Below are 13,789 nucleotides of genomic sequence, written 5' to 3' on the forward strand. Positions count from 1 at the left end.
TATTTTCACAATTATAGTAACAGTGATACACGTGTCTATGTGTTGCAGAGAGGACAACCAAGTCTTTTTTTTTTGTCCCCCGAGATAGAGTCTCGCTCTGTCACCCAGACTGGAGTGCAATGGCATGATCTCGGCTCACTGCAATCCTCGGTCTCTGGTCTTCCAGGTTCAAACGATTCTCCTGCCTCAGCCTCCTGAGAAGTTGGGATCACAGGCGCTCCCCACCATGCCCAGCTAGTATTTGTATTTTTAGTAGAAACAGGGTTTCACCATGTTGGCCAGGCTGATCTCGAACTCCTGGCTTCAGGTGATCTACCCACCTCGGCCTCCCAAAGTGCTGGGATTACAGACATGAGCTACCCTGACCGGCTGACAACCAACTAATTCTGATCCCTTTGGGATTTCTGGTAGCAATGGAAGAGATGGAGTGAAAAGAAGAGAAGAACAGCACTGCCATTGATAATATTTTTATATCAGTGGTTATACCCAGGGTACACTCAGAGCTGTTTGCACACATGGGTAGGACCACCAGTGCCTGAGGTAATCCTTGGGGTCATGTTTCCTGAAAGTAACTGTGAATCCCACCATCCCTGGGTAACTGATACTTTTCTGGCTGAAAGCACAATCCCTTAAAAAAGCCTTCTACAAAATCCAACATTACCAAGCCTGGATACATGGTATTTGTGCCAGTATCTGCAATGACATGAATTGGCTAAATTTTTTAAAAACATTTTTTTCTATGTAATACTCTTTTGAATTTAAAAACATGTATTTTTTTAAATTTTATTATTTTAATTGAGAGATAATAATTGCACATATTCATGGGGTACATAGTGATGTTTCAACACATATAATCTAAGTGATCAGATCTGGGTAATTACTACATCTTTATGTTCATCATCTCAAGCATTTATCATTTCTTTGTGGGGGGAATGTTCAATATCCTTCTGGCTCTGTGAAATTATGGGACATATTGTTGACTACAGTCACCCTAAAGGGCTAGAGAACACTAGATCTTATTCCTCCTATCTAGCTACAATTTTTTATCCTTTAAAAGAGTTTTGCTAGCAATATCTGCAACGAGTAGGGACTAAAAATTGATTTAATTTAATGAGGAAGCCGGAGCACAGACCTCAAACAAATAAAGGCAAGCCCTGCACAGGTGCTTCCCAAAATGCATATGCAGCACGGCAGAAAGTCCCTTAGCATCGGGGGGAAAAATGCCTCAAGTATGGAGCTCACAGGTGTGCACTGGGGACCAATTACAGGCAAGGCACTGCGCTTCCTGCTGAGTGTGGAGCGAGGTAAAACAGAAATGACCGTCACCTTCATGCAGTGTATTGTTTTCAGTAAGGCATCCTTTAAACATAGAAATACAGTTGTCCCTTGGCTTTTGCAGGGGGGTGGGTTACAGGATGCATATAAAATAATGGAGCATTTTCATATAATCTAAGCACATTCTCTTGTATACTTTAAGCCATCTCTAAATTTCTTATAATACTGAACACAAAGCAAATGCCATGTAAATAGTTGTTATTCTGTATCACTCAGGGAATAATGATAAGAAAAAGAGTCTGTGCATGTTCAGTGGAAACACAATTTGTGTATTTCAGAATATTCCGATCTCTAGTGCTTGCATCCACACATGCAGAACCCATGGATGAAGAGGGCTGACTGTATACAATAAATTCCTGATTTTAAAAAGTCCCAGGGTATGCCTGTCAGTCTAGGTTCATTTATATGGCATTAACAACAATATCCCGGTTGGTCACAGTGGCTCACACCTGTAATCCCAGCACTTTGGGAGGCTGAGGAGGGCAAATCACCTGAGGTCAGGAGTTCAAGACCAACCTGGCCAACATGGGTGAAACCCCATCTCTACTAAAAATAAAAAAAATTAGCCAGGCATGGTGGCGGGTGCCTGTAATCCCAGCTACTTGGGAGGCTGAGGCAGGAGAATTGCTTGAACCTGGGAGGCGGAGGTTGCAGTGAGCTGAGATTGTGCCACTGTACTCCAGCCTGGACAACAGAGTGGGATTCCCTCTCAAAAACAAAAAACAAAAAAACAATATCCCATATCTCAGTGACTTAAAATAAGACAGCTTCCTTCTGGCTCCAGGTTGGGATGGCAGGGAACTCTACTCCTGTAGATACTCAGGGATCCAGATGACTGAGTGGCCATTAGAGCAAACTAAATTTTGGCTCTTCAGGGTTCCATCTCAAGTGACATTCACTCCAATTTCATCACTCAAAGCAAGTCACACCACCACAGTTCATTTTGAAGGCACTTCTATCCTGAGTCCAGAAGTAGAGAGAATGGGAGAGATTTGGCGGGAATGCTCGTGACCAGCACACAAGAAGCAGCACATCAGAATTCAAGCTTCTGAATGAGGAGACCTCCCCTGGTCGGGGTACTCAGAGATTGCCTCCTGCGGTGTATTACATAGAAACAGTTCTGAATGACTAACCAAAGAGTGGGGGTGGAGACGGAGAGCACTGCAGGCTGAGATTGCTACACTTTTAAGAGCTCTGAGGTAGAAAGGACTGTGGCTGCTGGAGATATTTCAGAGGGGCAAGTGGGAATCGAGACAGAGAAAGAACCACAGCCTGGGAGACTGAAATAAGAACTTAGAGAGATAGCAGATCCTTATAGATGTTTAACGATTTCCTAAAAATCTAAGAAAGCATGGTAAACGCTTTCATCACAAAAGGAATAAGTCCGGTCTGCCTTTTGGAAAGAAGAGAGAAGTTGGAAGAGTAAATCTGGAAAGACATTTAGGAGTTTGGCCATTTTCTAGGAGAAAGGTCTGAGAGCAGTTAGGGCTACTGGTGGTGACACAGGGAGGCAGCCGCAGATTCCAGGAACATTGCACCTCACACTTAGTGAGATGCGTGCACTGGAGGATAAGCTGGGAAGCAAAACTGCGAGCTCAGCTTCGGGCACATGTTTCAGCGCCTGCGTCATTCCCAGTGGAGGTGGAAAATAGACATCGCGTCCTGGTGCTTGCAGAAGACTTGAGCTGGAGGCACAGACACAAGAGTTATCAGCTGTGAATGGCCATCACGGGCTTTGAATCCAGGAGTTTGAATCATGGAAAGCACTGGATGGAAATATAAGAGGATTCCAACCTCCTATATAGCTAAACTCAGGTAGAAGTGGTCAAGGAAGCAAAGAAAACAAATACTTAGCCAGAGAAATAGCAGAATAACCCAGAGATTTTGTGGCCCCTGAAGCCAAGGGAAAAGGGCGTCAAGAGAAGTGGTAGCTGTGCTGGATGTCACCAGCAGACATGAGAAAGGAAGTGTGCCTCTAGGGCTAGTGACATTAACTTCTCCTGCAATAGAAGATCTTGTCGATAGAAGACCCCATCATGTTAGACACCAGGTAAATAGATAGGAGAACTGAAAAACAGGTGCGGAAATTGAGAATGTTCACATAAGTTTTCTGGAATTTTGTTTTAGAAATTAGAAGCTGGAGGAAGATAAGAGGTCAAAGGTATATTAAAATTATAAATAGATGTGTACGTGTGTGTGTGCGTGTATGTGTGAGAGAAAGATTTGACTTATATTCGAAATGCCATTGGGGAGAATTTAATGGAGAGGTAGTAGCTGAAAATGCAGAAGTAGAAAATATTCTCTACATAATGTCTCTGAAATAGTAGGAAGAGAGGTATCTAGCTTACCTATTTTTTTTTTTTTTTTTTTTTTTAGATGGCGTCTCCCTCTGTCACCTAGGCTGGGATGCAATGGTGCGATCTTGGCTCACTGCAACCTCTGCCTCCCGGGTTCAAGTGATTCTCCTGTCTCAGCCTCCTGAGTAGCTGGGATTACAGGCGTCTGCCATCATGCCTGGCTAATTTTTGTATTTTTAGTAGAGATGTGGTTTCACCATATTGGCCAGGTTGGTCTCGAACTCCTGACCTCAGGTGAACTGCCTGCCTCAGCCTCCCAAAGTGCTGGGATTACAGGGGTGAGGCCACCACACCCGGCCTCGATTACCCTTAAGTAGGGGGTACATTCTCTTCCATTGAAAGAGAAATAGCAGAAAATAGGTGCACAGACAAGCAGATCTGTATCCATTTTGTTGTGGAAAATTGCTTCCTCTCTGATGTTCTCTCTCTCTCTAGTGTGCTTCAAGTAGGGAATGATTACTGAGTGATACTGGTTGCTAAGTAGTAAGAAAATGAAGAAGTGGAACACTGAAAGACACAGTGTGTTCATAGAAAAATGCGGCAATGTCTAGAGGCATACTGCTCACTGATTTAGTCTTCAGTTTCCTCTCTTTTTTGCTCCTATCTAGATTTCCAGTTTAACAGACCTCAATCCCGGAAGTCTGTGTCTATATTTTATATTTTGGGTGAGACTACACATAATAATGCCTAAGAGTTCAACATAAAATACTAGCCTCTTTCAGTAATAAATATGAAAGCCCTGTTTCTGAGCATTCTGTGGAATTAGGGAAACAAGTGATTTAACTATAGCAAAAAAAAAAAAAAAAGGCTCTAGATTTAACATTTTCAACCTCATTTGATCTAGCAATATTCAAGGAAAGGCCATACAAATTATTTTGCATGAAATAAAAATGTTGAACTTTTTCACATGTCAAAAATGCTTTGATGATGCAAACTTTTCTTAGAGATATCATATTTGAAGGAATAAAAAAAGGATAAAGTTCAATCACTGATTTTTTTCTGTTTTTGTGGTGAAGGCTGAACATGAACAACGCAGGTAGCCATTATCTGTGCTAGGCAAGGCATACATACCTGAGAGACCCACAGACTTACTGCCATATGGATCAACTCCTGCACCATGGGACTCTCTGTGTCCTGAAGGGACGAGAGCTCCAAGGGACACAGCGACAAATGGGAAAGCTACGTGATGATGAGACTCCCCGGCTGAGCACAGAGATGACTACGGCCATGGGAGACAGTGTGTGCAGGTGGGATGGGAGTGCAGGAAGCTTAGGTAACACCGGTACCTGATCATCCTCTGTGCGTCTGTGAAACCGCCTTTACAAAACTACACCTGAGGAAATGATGACAGTGAAAGAAATCAGCCCTAACCAACTCCATCTTGCTTCTAACCTTTAAGCTGTCCTTGTTCATTCCTGGACATAGACTGAATTAATTTGGGGAAGGAATTCAATTCTTGGTTTGACTCTGAAACAAAATTGATCATGGCCCTTTCCTGAAAAGACCCCCTTCTTGCCTGGGGACTAGTCTGTCTTTACAGGACTAACAAATTAGCTGTAAGATTAGAAATTATGGTTTAGGGGTCATGCAGCCTCTGGCTTGAAGTCTGAACCTCCCCAAATTGCTCCTGGGATCACATCACTATTGTAAAACCTAACATCAGTGCTTGAGATATGTTGCAGACCCTGCACTTGGTGGATCAGCTGACACCACCCAGACCGGTAATCTGGCCCAACCAGTTCTGCCATCGCACCCAGGAACAGGAGACAGCAAGTAAAACTCACTTTGGCCCCGTGATTCCATCTCCAACCTGACCAATGAGCACTACCAGCTTCCCAAGCCTCTACCCGCCAAATTATCTTTTTATTTTTTTTGAGACAGAGTCTCGCTCTGTCACCCAGGCTGGAGTGCAGTGGCCTGATCTCGGCTCACTGCCAGCTCTGCCTCCCGGGTTCACGCCATTCTCCTGCCTCAGCCTCCCGAGTAGCTGGGACTACAGGCGCCCGCCACCACACCCGGCTAATTTTTTGTATTTTTAGTAGAGACGGGGTTTCACCGTGTTAGCCAGGATGGTCTTGATCTCCTGACCCCGTGATCTGCCCGCCTCGGCCTCCAAAAGTGCTGGGATTACAGGCACGAGCCACCGCACCTGGCTGCCAAATTATCTTTAAAAATTTGAATCCCTGAATGCTGGGGAGACTGAATTGAGTAATAATAAAACGCTGGTCTCCCACACATCTGGCTCTGCGTGAATTACTCTTTCTCCGTTGCAATTCCCCTGTCTTGATAAATCGGCTCCGTCTGGGCAGTGGGCAAGGCGAACACACTGGTGGTTACATCTGTGTCCTTATCTCTGTTTTCAAAAACAACAAGAGTTCCACTACTAACCAGAAACCAACATTCCACCAAAAAATTATTCCAGTTGTACAAGCTTTGAACCAATTAGGGAGATTTATATTTACATACAATTTACATGTAAGAAGTGTATTCAGATTTGGGTTTCAGTTCTTGTTGTTCCTTACCTTGGTAAGCAAGCTTAAATCCTTGCCGGTTTTGCGAATGGTCACTATAAAAGTGGACGAGGGTTTCATGCGTTGTGCTCAGCAGGGCCACGGGGAGGTCCGTGCCACTAAACTGTCCAATCATGGGGCTGGTGTGGTAAGGTCCATTTTGAATTTCAAGGAAGTCATGATTAGCTTCGGTAGAAAAATTCAGAAACTGAATATGTGCACCTATGGAAAAACATGCAAACTTAATGAAAGCTCATAGCAAAATGTATAAAATCAATGCACATAAAAAGGGACTGAAGTGTTAGCAGTCTCCCCGGAAAATCCCTCTCTGTGAGACAGAACCATGCCGTGGAGGACGGCATTTACTGTGGACGACAGCAAACCCTGGTTCCATCTTACCTCTGCCACTTTCTGCCGCATGGTCTTTTTCCATGAAACTCATGTCCAGAAGTCAGTTTGTTTGTGAAATATGAATATTACCAGCACCTCACCACAAGCTACACAGGTAGAATCCTTAGAGTAACAATTAGCACACACGCACACGGGGATGATCTTGTCCAGTGACTTTTACAATTATGACAATCTTAAATATGAAGTTGTGATCATCTGTTACATCACGCAAAAGCTAATTGATAGCTTTATCAAGGAAAAAAAAAAAATTTTGGTCTTAAAACATGCCACAGAGTTTTTTGTTTTTGTTTTGTGTTTGTCTGTTTGTCTGTTTTCCTCGTCCCACAGTTCTATGCAACAAACTTTAAAGGTGGCTTTTACTAACTGGATGGTCATACCATTGCACAAGTTTTATTAGTTTAGCAAGTGATCGTTTTCTATTGTGTTATGTGTGCAAAACAAATTATTGATGTTTGTGAGAAACCCAATCTAATAAACCCCACCATAACTCTCACAACGAAATCTAACAGCCTGGCACAGTTTAGCATACCAAGAGACTCTTCAAATGACCAGTATCTCTGATATCATACTGATCTGTGAATTAAATAAACTATGGCTGATAATTTAAAAGGAATCAATAAAAATAATTTAGAGTTATTTGCATTGTGGCATTTTTTTTTGAAAACTTTTTTGACTGCCATGTCTTAGATATTGTAACTCATTTAAGCTATTTATATAGAACTCCAAAGACATTAGTCTTCGCGTAAGTCCATGCAGTTAAGATGGGCCGTAAAACCTAAACTGAGCCAACTAACAGCGGTTCTAGAGTGTTATTCCAGTATAAAAGAAAGTTTTACTCTGCATGGTTCTTCTGTTTTTGACAGATGAGAACTTTAAAAATTTTTTTTCATCTAATATGTTTCCTAGATTGGGAAAATTAAAGATAACACCTACTTGGGTTTTCCTACTTAATTGGAAGTGCAGAAAAATATTCACACAAACACATCCACTCAGGTAGCAAAGGAAAACACAGTTGTCAGGGGCCAGTACTTTATAAAAAGGAAGAAAAAAGTCCAAGTGAAAAATTGTAGGGAGGAAACACCTAAAATCTCTCAACAAAATTTAAAGTCATACAAGAAAAACACTTTCATTAATTATGGAGATACTTGGCAGGGGGAAGCAAAAGGGTAAATAGTGCCCTGCCTGGTGGGGATCATGTGAGGCCAACAGTATGCCCGGGGTCTGATTTGCCAACCAAGTTTGTTTCCAGCACAGTAATCATCACTATGTTCATAACTTACAGGTGAGCAAACTAAGGCTCAGAAATGTTAGATGTTCTGTCTCATGTCACACGGGAAATGGCAGAGTGAGGTTTAACCCCGCACTAACTGACAAAGGCCTCACTTTTTCTGGTTTGGTATGCCAATAGGCTAGACAAGAGCTGACAGTCTCATGATGGTAAAAATATTCCACTCTTCTTGGAGAAAATCAGTTTGTATTATGTTCAACCTAGATTGAAAGAGGATGAATTAAAAAAAAAAAAGAATGTGAAAAACTGTAGGACGTGGCTGAGGAGACAAAATACGGAAGAACAAGAAAGATCTTTAATAATTTAAGCGAAATTTAGAATTCTTTTTAGAATGAGTAACTAGATTCATATCACATTGTCCAAGTCTATAGACCGGTACTACATCACCAGTCAAGAAAGGTCCCATGGTGGTCTTGGCCATTCTAACATCGTCTGCTGTATATAATCAAGGTGGAGCAACTCTTTAAATTTACAACATTTCTTCAAATACTCAAAAATGTCAAATACTGCTGTTTGTTGAACAGCCACCAATGAGCTATTAATTTGTTTCTAAATTCCGGAAAATACTTTTGTTCAAAAGAAATTCAGAAGTGAGAAAAAAAGAAAGAAAAAAGGGAGAGAAGGAGGCACCAAGAGAGGGAGAGAGGGGGGAGGAGGGAGGGAGGGGGAAGAGGGAAGGGAGGGAGGGGGTCCAGGGGCTCCTGTGTCCTTTGGTTTGGAGCTGTCTCCTCTGCCTGCCGTGACAGCTGAGCTCCTGGACTGCTCAGCCAGTGGCACATCCAGATCTGCTTGTCCACTTACCCACTACTGAGCTAAAAACACAATTTGGTGGTATGGCCCACAAATCTAATGAAAATGAATCTTGTTACTAATAAGTAAACTATAGTAAAGAGTAGTGTGTGTGTGCATGTGTGTGTGTGTGGTACGTGCATGCATGCATTTGTGTGACTATGTGCACATGTGTGTTTGTGTGACTGCCTTATGAACACTGAATCCATGTGCTCCACAGAGTTTTATAGATATTCCTCACATTAATCACAACCAGGCAGAATCAAGAAGCTGACCTGAGAGTAATAAAAAAACAACCTGTTGAATTGCTGGCACTTCTACATATGTCCAGAGTACCAGACAGAAAGGAAAACTGAGGCCAGATTGGAACACTTAATATTTTATGGTAGGGAAATGGCTGAGAATGTGCTCACTTCAGATGTGCATATGCAGACTTTAGATATATTTATCCAGAAACACATTTTGAAATTCATGAACCGGCACAGTCACGAAAGATAACAACTTGCAAGGGGATCAGGGTGCAAAGAAATGGAGGACATCCAACGTCTCAAAAGTACAGGATCTAGTGAAAGTGGTTTGTTACTGATTTGGAATTCAGCTTGAAAAGGAAATGGAATTATGACAATTATAATATTGTGAGCAAAATTACCATTTTAAGCAGGATAAATTATACAGCCACATATCAAACTACCTAATACATATCAGAAAATAGAACAGAGCCCAGCTCTAATCTGGCTTAAAATAGAATTATTTAGCTATCTAATTTTCAGCAAATTACATCCAGTTTGACATTGTAAAGCCCAAATAAAAGGATTAAAATAAGCATAACCTGGTTACCCTCCTATTGTCTCAGAGAGTACTAAAACATATATATTATTTCAATAACAATAAAAAATCTGAATACTTACCTTTGGTGGAATTTACCCAGCACTCTCTTATCCGACTGTGATTACATATTGAAAATTAAGTGCCAGTGACAAGTCACCTGCACAGTGAATTTCTGCCTTTGGCATTGACAAAACTTTGAATAGTAATGTGACCATGATCTCAGAGTTAAACCCTAGTTTTTAGTTGATAGAACCTGTGAATATTACTTGCTCTGTTTTGTACCTTCTGTGTGTAATAAAAATATAGCAAAAGTGTTGATACCTATGGAATTTATTGAACATTCTAAAGAACGCTTTGTATTGTCCCTATGTTTCTAGACAGTCCGATAGCATGGTAATTTTGGAGAGCATTGTGTGCACTATTAGTGCAGTAGATTTTAAGTATAAAAGGTAATGCGGTAAGGTAGATAGAAAGCTTGGTTGCATTTCTGTTAACTGTACCCTTAGACACTCTCAAGAAAATGGAGACCGAAATCCTGAGTTGGTTGAGCTCTGCCAGAGCATCACAAAACAACAAGCCAAGTCTGTGAAAAGGAAAGAAAATGGCACACAACTATCAGGTTTAGCTACTAGATAAGTAAACTAGAATTTGGTTTAACTATTAAAAACAGCACTTAAATAATACCCTATTTCATGCATTTACAATACTTCAAAATAGCCCTATGGGACTGACATTATGTTATATTCCCTTTAACAACAAGGAAACAAGTTTCAAAAACATTTGAGTATCTTGTGCAATCATTGGTAGGACTAAGATTTCTACTCAGCTAAACTGAGAGCCTAAAATCGTGAGCAACCACAGCTTATGCTGCCAACTGCCTCAGTCCTTTTGGCTAGAGTTCCCTTCGTCATTTTGAGGGACAGGCTGTGTGGGTCACTGTCCCTCAGTGGGTCACTGTGGGTTACTGAGGCAGGGTGTAGAAAACAGCTGTTCCTGGAATGAGTAATTAGGAAAACGAGGCAAGATGATTTCCACATGACATCAAACCAGCTAATCGCTTTTTCCTATTTAAACTGTGGCTCGATCCATGGGAATGGGCTCTGGGAGTAGAGTTAATCAAAATAATTATTTGACTAAACTGGCAACTGCTTAACTCCTGGATTAGATAATCGATCAGGCAATCCCACACTTATCCAGTTGTATCGGAAGATTCATAATACCCAATAAAATCCTCCCAAGGTGAAAAACATCACATATATTTTTCTTCAAGAAATGGCAATAACATCTTATATTCCCGATAAATGTTATTACCAGAGTAACTGGAGGCGCATGCTTACTGGTAGGACAGCTGTGCCCTGAGAATCCAAATCCCAAAACTGTCAATCAAGGGACAGATATGTATGTTCAGATACTAGAGATACAATCTGAAGCCTAGAAATTACATTTAAGAATGTTTTGCAAGAACAATTTTTTATTTTTTCTTTTGTAATTCACTTTGGAGTTTTGATTTGGCATGCTGTTTCATACTCAATAATCTTCTATCTCTATTTTCAACTTGCCAAAATCTCATGATTTCTACATTTTTACACGAAAGCAATTTTTCTCAAGTAAGTAATATTTGTAAGAATCTTGTGAAAATCTTTGTGCATTTCTCATCTTATTTAGATTGAAAGTGTTCTTCTATAAATTGGAGAAAGGCTTCCTGAAGGAGTCTGACTCCAGCATCCAAGGAACTGGAGTTGCTTTGGGAAGATGCCAAATTCATTTCCTACTTCAGCCAGGGGCACTGAGTCAGAATTTAGGAACGAGGCCACGGGAAACTACATTGTAACAGCACAACCTCCATTGAGGCTTCCTGCACACAGTAAAATTTGAGCACCCTGGGGGGCAGTCATTTTCCTTGTTACTTAGTGTTGCAAGTTTAAGTAGACACAAATTACAATAAATCTGACACTCTCTTAGGGTCTAAGGCAATCAAGCTTCCCATAATGTCTGTTTCTTGATGAAATTTCCAGTGATACTTCAAAGGAAATATTGTTTAACATAGTTTCCCAAACCTCTGAAAACAGAGGAGGGGAGAGGCAGAGTAGCGATAGTAATGCACCATTTGCACTTACGGGAGGAGCTGGTTAACCGGTTACTTGTGTGAACTACCTATCACATATATGCCTTTTCTCAGCATTAAGGAAGACATATCTTCTGGCTATTCTTTTGCAACCTGATCACCAAGATCACCCTAACAGCATTATCCTGTTAAGATATTTTTTGTGTGACATCAGTTGCAATACCTGTCTACCTTCCCAATCTCCCTGCTTGTCCCATTAGGAAATAAGGGACCCTTTTCTGAGTTGTAACCACAGGAAACGTTCTAGAATTACTTTGGTTTGGGTATTAATAGGAAGCAACATGAGAGATCAAAAAGGGGGGAAATCATAATTACAAGAAAATTGTGGTCACCTCTGCTATATTCCCATTTTGTTTTACGTAAAAACTTCTGGAGTGAGCGCTTGATTTGTAAGTGCAGATGTCTGAGCTTGAACCCCAAACTTACTTCCTCAAAATTTCCAAGGGTGTGATCTGATATTTGCTTATGATTTGGGAGATTCTGAGAAGAGCGTGCTGACAAGAATAAGATAAGGTTCAGAGAAAGAAAAATGAGCTGTGCAGTGCTGTGGGTATAAATTAGGAATTGAACAGGAGAATCTGACTCAGATGAAATCGTTCACATGCCGCCGAAGTGTGGTTTGACATTTGACAACAAGACTCACGACGTTGGTTTAAAATTCATGTGCATAGAAGGGAGACTTCAAGCTCTGGTAGTGGATATTACAAGGGAGAAGAGGCAGAAATTAAAGAAGGCCATGAATACATAGAAATAATTTACTTAAATGTTTTTCACTATAAAACAATGTGGGGTTGAAAGCTAGGTAGTAAAATTTTCTCAGATTCTGCAAATTGCTCGAAAATGATTTAAGCCCTAGAAAGAACTCCTACCAGGGGCATCATAATTCCAAATGTTGATCATGTTAGGGGACACATCGTCACTCACATACCTCTCCTCCCAATTTCTCACTTCATGTCTATTACTGTTTAGAGGTTATAAAATTTATCACAGGCAAACCTGGTGCATTACTCAAATGTAATCTATAACAAATTATTCTGAAGCATACCTACATCTATTCTAAAAAGCTAGGGATAATACTTTTTATGCCTGTTTGATTTGAGATAAAGTTTCTTTTCTCCTCTTCTAGATCCTCTTTAAACCCTCATGCTATGCAATATCCAATTTTTTTAAGATTTACATCAGTTTAAAGATATTTCATAAGTTATTTTTCATTTCAATCTTTCTTTAAATAGTTTGTTTAGGTTTATAGATCCCAAATATGAATTTAGACAATTTGGTTTCATTGAAGTTTTTTCCCAAATTATTCTCTCGCACAATAGTTTATAAATAAAAAATAAATAAGAAAATATACTAAATGATACTCTTCTCAGAAATGATAAAATAGTAACATTGGAAACATAAGTTAAGAAAATATTTATACCAATTTTATTTTATTCATAAATAGAATGTTTCCAGTTAGTTTTGAGAAGAAGGTGGCAAACATTTGGAAGAATAATACAAAACACAACTAGGTGACTTTCTTATTTGTGTCACTTTTTTGTTGTTGTTGTTATCACATGCCAAACCCTGCACTAATCTTCTGGCCAGAATTTTTGTTTATTTATTCATTTATTTATTGAGACGGAGTCTCGCTCTGTCACCAAGCTGGAGCGCAGTGGCACGATCTTGGCTCACTGCAACCTCCACCTCCTGAGTTCAAGCGATTCTCCTGCCTCAGCCTCCCAAGTAGTTGGGATTACAAGCAAGTGCCACCATGCCCAGCTAATTTTTGTATTTTTAGTAGAGACGGGGTTTCATCATGTTGGCCAGGATGATCTTGATCTCCTAACCTTGTGATCCACGGGCCTCGGCCTCCCAATAGCCAGAATTATTTTAATTAACCCTCACCATAACCTCATGTAGGTATTTCAGGTACAGAAATGAGGAAGCTGGGACTCCTGTGCATTAACTCATTTAAGAAAACCACACCTCCTTCAGGGATAGCTGCAGTTTGCCTCAGATTTCTCTCATTCTCTGATGTTAACGACTATAATAATTTGCCCAACAAGGCTGCGGTCCTTAAGAGCGCTACCGCTGTGTAAACCATCCCGGGTTACACATACCTCTGAAAGAATTCTTAACCCCTGACTCCAAAGTTCAACAAGTT

The 13,789-nt window shown here is 40.6% G+C and overlaps 1 protein-coding gene across 1 annotated transcript in view; it reads right to left on the reverse strand.

Annotated features, from left to right (window-relative positions):
- The window catches only part of CSMD1 (CUB and Sushi multiple domains 1), a 2,090,911-nt gene that overhangs the window by 195,451 nt on the left and 1,881,671 nt on the right, over nt 1-13,789 (reverse strand). Inside the window, exon 41 of the mRNA XM_054498773.1 lies at nt 6,215-6,424. Within this exon, the coding sequence (XP_054354748.1) occupies nt 6,215-6,424 (210 nt within the window). The remainder of the gene's footprint in view (nt 1-6,214; nt 6,425-13,789) is intronic.

The sequence above is a fragment of the Pongo pygmaeus genome, chromosome 7, assembly GCF_028885625.2.
Source record: "Pongo pygmaeus isolate AG05252 chromosome 7, NHGRI_mPonPyg2-v2.0_pri, whole genome shotgun sequence".
Lineage (NCBI taxonomy): Eukaryota > Metazoa > Chordata > Mammalia > Primates > Hominidae > Pongo > Pongo pygmaeus.